Source organism: Neltuma alba, unplaced genomic scaffold (genome assembly GCF_004799145.2).
Source record: "Neltuma alba isolate B1F8T4 unplaced genomic scaffold, ASM479914v2 tig00010174_pilon, whole genome shotgun sequence".
Taxonomy (NCBI): domain Eukaryota; kingdom Viridiplantae; phylum Streptophyta; class Magnoliopsida; order Fabales; family Fabaceae; genus Neltuma; species Neltuma alba.
The window spans coordinates 521289-531852 of NW_021635117.1; the positions used below are offsets into that span (position 1 = coordinate 521289).

General features: G+C 31.7%; 1 protein-coding gene across 1 annotated transcript; it reads right to left on the reverse strand.

The window, feature by feature from the left end:
• Positions 1-3543: 3543 nt before the first annotated feature.
• Positions 3544-9605, reverse strand: LOC114754640 (TMV resistance protein N-like). The gene is made up of 7 exons (XM_028943434.1): positions 9076-9605; positions 6736-7834; positions 6354-6626; positions 4934-5743; positions 4212-4263; positions 3685-3944; positions 3544-3597 (listed from the first exon to the last, which is right to left on the reverse strand). The coding sequence occupies exons 1-7, from the start codon at positions 9603-9605 to the stop codon at positions 3589-3591; spliced, it is 3033 nt and encodes a 1010-aa protein (XP_028799267.1). The 3' UTR covers positions 3544-3588.
• Between the last annotated feature and the right edge of the window lie 959 nt (positions 9606-10564).

The window sequence follows — 10564 nt, forward strand, 5'->3', positions numbered from 1 at the left end:
ACATATGCCTACACAATTTCACCTCCTAAACTCATTGGAAGTATCAAATCAACAAAAATCAAACCTTAGCTCATTGCATCCAAGTTGGCCAAATTGAAGCTCTTAGTTCCGCAAGTTAGAATTCTTACAAAATAAGGTTTAAACACCATAATCCAAGTATTCTCCACCTTTTAATCTATAAACAAATTTTGATCATCCATAGCTCAACATAAATCAAATTAGACAGCATCAAACGCTAACATTTTCATACTTCAAACTCCATCAAAGCCATATTTAAAGCCATTAAACTACAAGGTATCTTAAACTAGAAGGGAAATCTAAGCTTTTACCTTGATTTGGCACTTGATTTGACCTAGGATTAGCTTGATCTTCCTCTCTTGTTCCTTCTCCTTAGTTGGCCAAAAAACACTCTCCCTCCTTTGCTCTTAGGTGTGACCAGATCTCTTATTTATAATATGCCAAAAATTACCACCGAGTAAGTCTTCCATTGTCACATCCCGCCAATTTTAATCCTAGGAATATGAATAATAAAGTAGACAGAGGGTCAAGTACTAAAGTAGAGTCAGAGATGAAACAATTTTTGAGTTGAGATCTGACTCTTGTATGAACTAATATTTTTGAAATTATCGATCCAAGAATGGCAAAATAAAAAAGTTAGAGAAAAATTCTAGAAAATTCTTGAAAAATAGTAAAAAGATAAATTAGAGGGTTTGAAACCCTACTTGAGGCCCAGAAGGTGGAAATGGTATAAAAATAAATTATTACAGAATTTTCTATAAACAGAGGTTTTTCTAGAAAAATAGTGAAAAATTAGCTGGCAATAATTATTTTAAATATGTAGAGGTCTTAATAATTTTAAAAAAAATATGAGAAATTTATGTGAGGATTTATTTAAGTTTATAAAATTATTTCTAGGCCCTGAAAAGTAAAAGGATTAATTTTAGAATATTTATCACCGAAATCTTATTGGTAACACCCGATTTCAGAGAAAATTCAAAATAAATAGTTAGAGATTGAGATAAGTTCTGAAAAAATTCAGGGGACCTTCCTATATTAAAAGAGAATTTTTGATAGAGAGAAATAAATTTTTGGAGACCTAAAACTATTTTTGAAAATGGTAACTTATATAGTGAGTTTTGGTTAGAAATTGATAATTTGTGATTGGACAACACTTCTCTTTTCTTTCCACATAGTTTTAGACTCATTTTAGGCCAAGGAAGCTCATAAAATTCGTGCAGCCCATGGTCCTTTATGTCAAGAGAGTTCAAGCCCAATTAAGCCCAAAATACCAAGAAAAATCAAGAGTAAAAGGGACACTTGGCATGACCTGAAAATTAAGGGTTATGAAAAGAGACACATGTCCCCTTAAGTGGCAGAAAATAAGGTCATTTTAGAGGGGTTATGTTTATAGTACAGAACCTAAGCTTTTCAAGGAGTGATTGATTGAGTTAACCCTTGACATACGGTATGTTTATAGTACAGAACCTAAGCTTTAAAAGCCATGGCAGATCATCTACTTTGGATGTGTACTAAAATTTATGAATTTTTTAAATTAAGGTATCAAATATGGAATTTTCAGATTTTGTCATATAAACAATACTATTTCATGTATTTTTCTAGAATTGATGATCATGTAAATGAATCAATGATATTTTTCTCTTATAGAGAATAGAAAGAGCTTTTGATGAAGATTTGAATCAAATCAATACAAATTTTTTACAATTAATTATAAATTTTCAAAGTTAGACTAAAAATTTAAAGTTACCAAATAAATAGTAACCCTGAGAGTAAAAATGTAAGATTTTAATATACAAGCTTAATTAATAATTCACTTGAACCATAGAGCTTCCCAACGCATACTTAAAGTGGATAAAATGACGGAAATTACACACTTCGCTGGCAAACTATGTCCCCACTAATCGAGTCACTCCAATAGTGTCTTATTTGTTGGACGGGTTTTCTATGACGCCCTCTTTGATCTACTTGTTCACTCATACGAAGATTTGCGCAGTGATTTTAACTCGTCAGGAGTGAAGTCCTTCAAGTAAGGGAGAAATGATGAAATATGGGATAATGAATGATTATGGTTTTATTATATTTCTAGGATATATGAATTATTTAAATTTATTATCATTTTAAGATTTATTTAGATTTATTAGTATTTTAATATTTTTATTATTAGGATTAATTATTATTTTTATTATTATTTTAGTAAAAGTAGATTTAGGTTTTGTTCTACACAACTAGACTTGGATATTGAATTTATAGACGGTTATTTTTCTTCTCTATTTCTCTCTTCTGCTCTCCCTTCCCTATGATCTCATTCCTTCCCCTCTCTCTTGTTCGTTTCACATAAAAAAGTTAACCCAAAAGATACAATATATAAATAAATAAAATAATTAATTCATATAATTGTACGATATGAAACAATTGTAGATTACAATACGTTAACTTAATTAGAATAATTGTATATTAAAAATAATATCTGTTGGGAGCTATGAGATGTAATACTATAAATGAAATTAATGAACATTTTTAGGAGGTAAGGGGCATTTGAATCCCCATGAAATGATACTAAGTACTAACAATGAATTAATCTTTTGATTCTTAATATAAGAGTTAATTAACTAATTTAAATAAACTAAAAAAAATAAATAAATTACTTAGTTTTAACCAATGTGGTGTGATCTCAGTAAACTCTTTTTGGCCGAAGTGATCTCACTAAATTGCTTCTTATATAATATTATATTATATATGAGTTTATAAGTTAGAAAAATTAGTTTTAGAAAAAATAATGAATATGAGGGAAAAATGAATTAAGGTCAATATGTAGTGCCAAAATTAATTACTTACCCAGCTTATGCATTTAAAACTAAAAGGGTATTTTAATAATTAAAAATACTTACTTAAATTTATTATGTTAAGTTTTCTAATCGCACATGATCATGTGTCTTTTTTTTTTTAATATTAGCATTTAATAGTATTTAATTACCAATACATATGAAGCAACAAGAGACACATGGCTATGTATGATTGAAGAAACTAAGTTTTTTCCTTTAACACTTCTGCCAAGAATCTATTTTTTTGGGTCAATAATGCTCACCAAGAATTTATAATAAATGCCACGGAAAACCAATTCATTATGCTGGCCAAAAAACAAAATTACTATGATAATGCATACAAAAAAATGATCATACGTCACATCAGATCATTGACAAATAGTTGGTGAGCAAATATAATATTTGATATTAGCTCCACTCCTAAATATAAAGCAAATTTAACTAATTTAGGAAGATTAAAAAATTAAATAATGACTTAATTATAGCATATGTTATATAATCTTTTGAAAGACTTATGTTCATTATTAGATTATATATTATCAGTTTATATGTCAGGCAAATTAGTTTAGAGAAGAATGATAAATACAAATGTTTAATTTATTCAACTTCTTGAATATCATCAAATTAGTCAACTAGATCTTATATTAAAAACCGGAGAAGGTAGTACCTAACCATACAAAAATCTCCACATATGCTTACCCACTGGGGGGGAAACATCTTGTTCCACGAATAAAAATTTTGGCGTGGCTTAGCTCTCCTGCAATACATGAATAGGAAACAAAATTCAGAATAATAAAATTAAAAGTTTATGATAAACGATTATCAGTAGAAAGTACCTTCTCACCTTATCCTTCACTGCGTTATTGAACTTTCTCAAGCGCTTCTTGGGTGGTTCGTTAGGATGAGAGGCCATGGCCTTTCGTTTCCGTGAAGCTCTTGAAGGAAAGGGAGACTTGAACTGTACATTCCCCATGTTTGTTTGCTTCTTGTCAACATAAACTCCACAGTTAACTATGGCTATATCATCTGTGCGAGATGTAACTTGTATTTCCACATCATTCCAATCCAATTGAAGAGACTTATTAAGTCCTTCCAACTCTTCTTCTGAAAATTCACCCAGTAGATCAGAGAAAAGCATATGGCCTTGTTTACCATAAGAAACCAAAACACGGCCTCCTTCTACTTCAATAGGAAAATCACTTTGCATCCATGGCATTTTTTGACTACCATTTATGCTCATAAAAACATAAAAGCTGTATCTCTCACTTCTATTCGCCTTCCCCGTCTCAAATGCAGCTACAACACGAGGAAAATTTTTGCCACGAACATAAAAAGACAATGTGTCTCCTTTACAGCAATGGTCAAACCAACCTGGATATGTTGTTGCTGGCATCCAGATAGCCATGCGATTGCACTTTATGGCCTAATTTATCCAAACAATTGTGACCAAAGGCATCTTCAGGATTCAAAATAATCTTCAAAAGCTTAATACTGTTATTAATCCTGATAGTTTGATTGAATTTTAATTTGAATCTTTGTAATTTCAAATTGTTGGTTTTGGTTCCTATAGTTTCATAATTACTTGGCCTTGAGTTTAAAGAAGGGTTAAGATACAAATTTGCTCCCAAAGTTTTCACTATGAAGTGCGGGGAGCACAAAAGTCTTTTTAAAAGTAAATTTGTCTTAGAAGTTTAAAGTTGTAGTAATTTTGTCCCCTATCATTTAAAAACTAACATTGACTATTAAAATAGTGACATTGACTATTAATATTTTTAATGGTAGGAGACAAAATTGCTACAATTTTAAATTTTTGAGATAAACTTGCACGAAAAAAATGCCAGGGCGCTCCTAAGTGAAAATTTCCAAGACAAATATATATGCACCTTAGCCCTTTAATGAATGATTCCTATACTTTTATTAAGTTTTATTTTGGTCCCTATACTAAAACTAAGTCCTTATAAAACGATAGGGACCAAACCAATCATTTAAAACTACATGGATCAAAATTAAAATTTTGATCAAACTGTAAGGATCAACAAAAATAATATTAACTCATATTGAAAATAAGAAAATAGAAAAAGAATGAGAAAAACCTGAGACCATAAATGGCCTGAAGACTCTGTGGTTAATGATGTGCAATTCTCTGCCGTTATGTCCCCTAAACTTGATGGCAGCTCAGGTATATCTCTAAGTCTCTTGCAGTCACTCACTTGTAGTTTCCACAAATGAACACAGTCCTTAATGCACTCAGGAAGGGACACAAAATCATTTCCTGATAGATTCAAGTCTCTCATATTCTGAAAACATTTCAGAGTTAGGTGAAGATCTTCATCTAATAGACCACAGTTATGGAGATCCAAGCGGTCTATGTTTGTGCAGCTAATAGTTGGTGGTTGGCTCTCTTGCATTAATTTCTTCAGAGATTTTCTCCCATGAGGTTTTAGACCTCCTAATAGAAGCACTCCAAGATTATGCAATGTCAATAAGCTGTTCGGAAGCTCCCTAAGCTTTTCGCAAGATCTTAAACTTAAAATATCAAGCTTTGGAAGATTTCCAATAGAAGATGGGAGCTTATTAATAGCGCTGCCTTCTGCATAAACATACATTAATGGATCCATGTTTCCAACGATGTGTGGGAAGTAGTCAAGACTCTTGCAATTATTGAAATTAAGAACTTGAAGAGATGGCATCTTGATTTCCTGTGGAAAGCTTGCAAGTTTGATGCACTTACTAACGTTTAATTCGACAAGCTTACAGAGAGATCCCACAGAATCATGAACTTTGACCAGATTGTGACATTCACGGAAGCTTAATGTTTTTAAGTTTTGAAATTGAGACATGTCAGGTACTTCAGTTATGAATTCACACTTTGAGAAATCCAAATATGTCAAGTATTCAAAATTCTGCAAAGCAAAAATGAGATTACTTAAATTAACTGTAGTTAATAACAGATATTCAGGCCGTCTGGTTCAAATAAAGGATTGGAATGAAATAGAATGGAATGATATAAAATACTCATCCGGTCCTAAATATTTTTTCAATCACAAGTTTTAAAATTTCTAAATATTTTTTCTTCATTTGAGTTATTATTGTGATAAGCAATGCGTGTCTATTGCTTCATTCAGATGAAATAAAAAACAAAACTAAAGCTGTATTATATTTAAGAATTTCATGAAAGAAACCTGAAAATTACTAAATCAAATATTTTTATAAAAAAATATATTGTTATTTGACAGTCAAGTGTAGTTAAAATTTTGTTAAATTGTAGGAAACAATCATGATTTGGGATTTAGTAATTTCTATGTTCCTTTTGTGGGATTTTCCCCCATTATTTGAAGATTGATTATTTTAAAAAATTTTTTGGAGATTTGTGCGTATTTAAGAAATATTTTAAAGGTTAATAAGTAGTCCGAAGAAATAGAACGGCTGTTCAAGTAATTTATTCTTTATCATTAGAATGAAGTTATGGTTGAAGAAATTTGACCGAAGAATAAAGAGAGAAAGAAAGTGTACCTCGAATGAATGCTCTAAGCTGAAAGGACTTCCGCATATCTTGAGGCAAACCAGCTTCGGAGGAGAAAAATCTGGAGGCAAATTCACAGAAGGATACCCCTGCCAATCAAGTAATATTAAACTATTTGGAAGATATTTAGGACATGTTAAGAATCGGGTATTGCGAATAATGACAATTCTAAGATTATTCATCTTCTCAAAGGCTAAATCACTGCACTTCACTTCTTCTTCCTGAGGTGGATCTAGTATTATTCCTTCAATATTGTTGCCTCCCTGTAATTTAAGACCAACGATGTAACAATGTTTGATATGGCCAAATTGGACAATTAATGTATCGTGAACAGTACATGTAAAATGAAACATATAAGAATTAGAATCTTACTAAATTTTCATGTAGTACTTTGAGAACATCTTCATAATACCATAATCTACTGCGCTTGCCAAGATCTGATGGTGCTTCTTGCCTAACAATCTCTCTACCCATTTGTTGTATAAGATCATGCATGTACAAGTAACCATTATCAGCAATGGTTACTAGAGATTTGTCAACAAGAACCTCGATATAAAACCTTGCCCCAGAATCACAAGCTTTTAGTATTGCCTCAACAAATTCAAATTCCTCCTCTCTAAAGAAACAAGCAATATCTAAGAAAATATGCTTAGCACCATCTTGTAAGCAATCATAACTTATTTTCAATACATGATGAATTGTTCTTTCTGGAATCTCATCATACTGCTTCAATATAGATCTCCATTCCTCAATGCTTTTATGTGCCAAATTGGAGCCGATTAATTTTAAAGCGAGAGGAAGGCCATGTACATGCCTTATCACATGAATGGACATATTTTTATAATCTTTTGGAGGTTGGCTTGTACAAAACGCATACCAACAGAAGAGTTCAAGAGAGTAAAGCTGATTTAGCTTCTTCATTTCATATGTTTTCTTAACATTACATGCAATTAGCACTTGCTTATTTCTTGTTGTTATAACGATCTTGCTTCCGCGACCAAACCAATCACATCCCCCTGCAAGCTGTTCTAACTGTTCAACCTCATCAATGTCATCAAGAACCAAGAAAACCTTTTTATGAGAGAGTCTATGTTTTATTTTTGATATTCCTTCATCAACACTAGCAAACTTCATCCTCTTCTCCTCAAGAATCTCTGATAAAAATGTTTGTTGAAGGCGAACAATGCCCTTGTATTTCTTTGATACTCCTTTCACATCAAACAGAAAACATGAACCTTCAAATTGGTGGAAGATTGAATTATAAATAGCTTTTGCAAGGGTTGTTTTGCCAACTCCACCAGTTCCATGGATTCCCAACATACAAACAGCATCATTAGATTGATTCAAAAGTGACATCGCCTCCTCTACGCGAGGCTCAAGTCCAACCATATGATCAGTGTTATGAAAGCGTTTAGGAGGCAGCATAGCATATGCATATTTGGCAATTCCTTCAATGAACTTGACTTGGTTTCTAAAGAAGCAAAAGTTATGGTTTTAGTTTCATGAGATGATATAATTCGTGCTATATGTCTTCTTTTACGTTTCTTTTTTTTGTCGTTTATCGCATATTTTTCAATAAAATATTATTGTGATTCTTAATTGATAGCCTTAAAATCAGTAAGCTCTCAAATTTTTCATCCTCTCTGTGCAAATGTTTATTCTTTTTTACTTCAACTCACAAACCTAGCTATGAAATATTTGCGGATCAAATAGTAAGATTTAAGTAAAATTTAAAAGAATAGGATAAAAGGAAGGTATATGCAAAATAAAAAAATGTTAAACAAAAAGAAATTTTTAAATACGGTAGTCATAAAAATCATTTTATACATCGAACATAAAATTTATACCAGGCTACGATAACGTATGCACAAAACATGAAAAGTATAATTGATATGTATTTGAAATTAAATTAAGTAAAATATGCATACAAGAAGACATATCTTACTTGTTCAAAAGTCTAGGTCACTTGTATTCATATATCAACGTCCAATATAGTATTGCATTCCAAAGTAGAATAGGAATTGGATTCATAAGCTTTTAAAAGAAAACAGTACAACTATCAATATCATTTGAATAATTGATTGTCTGCTTAGTAACATATCTGCTACTCAACTTCTAAAAAATTTCACATGCTCAGTGTTGATGCAGAAAAGAAATTAGTTAGCCTTTGGAATTACACCAATCCAATAATAATCATAATAGCACTTAATAAATAAAATATTACTTATATGATTTCAAGTATTGAAGTTGAAAATGAAATTAAAAATACTTATGTTAAAAAACAAATTTTAAATTTACTTAAAAGACTCAAAAAAAAAAAAAAAGAGAATAGATTTCGAAATGAAAACAATTTTTAATATCCCAGGCTTGTAGAGATTCACCTTCCAATTGCAAGAACAAAACTATGTTCAATATCATGAGCAATCACTAATAGATTATGGGAATTAATATAATCTTAAGTCCCTCAAATTTATCCTCATTTTGGTTTTAGTTCCTCAAATGTCAAACTATAGATTTTAGTCCCTCTAAAAGCAAAATAGTCCCAATCTTTGTTATATTATGGGATCAATATTTTAAATGAAAATAAATTTGAGATCAAAACTGATGGTTTGAAATTTGAGAGATCAAAACAAAAAAGGAGACAAACTTGAGGGAACAAAAATTATATTAACCCGAGATTATTTGAAAATCATATCAGCAGAAAGCACTTACCCATCATCGAAAAGCCATGTTGATGATAAGCTTGCAGCTTCAGACAAAGCGGACCTCCATTTTTGCACTTTCTTCAAGTTGCCATGGAAACTATGTTCAAGATCAGCCATGGCTTCCTCAAAGCTATTTCTTTGATACTGAACATCCAACGGATTCACCTTATAAAAGATGGGCATAACCAACTGGTTCTTCTCCTTCTTGCACCAAACGATGTGGGCGAGTTCCTCTAAGCACCATGTGGAAGTAGCATAGTTCCTAGAGAAGACAATAATGGAAATCCTTGATCTCTCAATGGCTTTAAGAAGCGTAGGTGAGATCTCTTCCCCTTTCCCAAGCTTCTTGTCATCAATGAAGGCGTTGATTCCGTTGCATCGCAAAGCATCGTAGAGAGGCACAGTGAAGGTTTGGCGAGTATCTTCGCCTCTGAAACTCAGAAAAACATCATATCTATACTTTGTTCCGTTGGTGAAGCTAGGGGGTGATGATGAAGATGATGATGATGATGATGATGCGACCACCTGAATCGCCATATGGCTGCACTAATCGTAGTGGGGAAGCTATGTTCTGAGGTTTTGATCGTTCGAGATGAAAGGAAATTTGTTGGAAGGTGCAAGTCCATCAATTTCAATATTGGGTTGTTGTGATATCCGAAGGGTGCAGAGGATGTCATTATGCCTTGTTTTTGTTTGACTTTTACGTATCCTTTCTTGAAGCAATTGTTGAAGCAAAAAATAATGGTACAGACGATGGATCCTTTTCTCTTTTCTGGTCTTTTTCTAGTTTGTCTTTGTTTTTATTTTCGCTTATTTTGAAGGATTCAATAACCTGAGGCGGAGCAAGATGCCTAGTGTGAGAGGTAGAATTCCTAAAAGACTAATACACGTGTATGTGTTAATGTAAGTGTTTCTAATATTTATCATAAATAATTTTCTATGTAAAAATGATCAAATAGCAAATGAAGTTTTCGTTTTTTTTTTTTGGGCCTGACAAATGGTGCAGATGAAGCGTGGTTTTTGTTTGACTTCTATTGTTCCTGGAAAATTTTGTTTTGAAATTAAATAAGTCATCAAAAATTTGCATTCTTCAGAGTCAATAAATATTATATTCTTAAATCATAATTTATTCAGTGAATTATAGATTTCTCTCTTCTTCTTTTTTTTTTTGTAAGTCAGAGTCAATGATAGATGATTATGTATTTTGTGTTAGAATAGACTCGGCACCTTGGTGTGGAGCACTTCATAACATAATTTCTCACATCTAATTCGAATTAAATTATGCTATTTAAATGTTACTGATCACCCTTTTTTTAATTTGTCCTTGTTAGTTCTGCCATATATAGGATTTGAATTGAACTCAAAATTATCGATAAATATTAATTATTGATTGATTGCCAATGAAAACTGTATTGTTTGTCGCATATGATTGTCGAAACCTATTATTTTTTATGCCCTTGAAGGGTTTGACCCACTGCAGGCCTCCATGCTATATT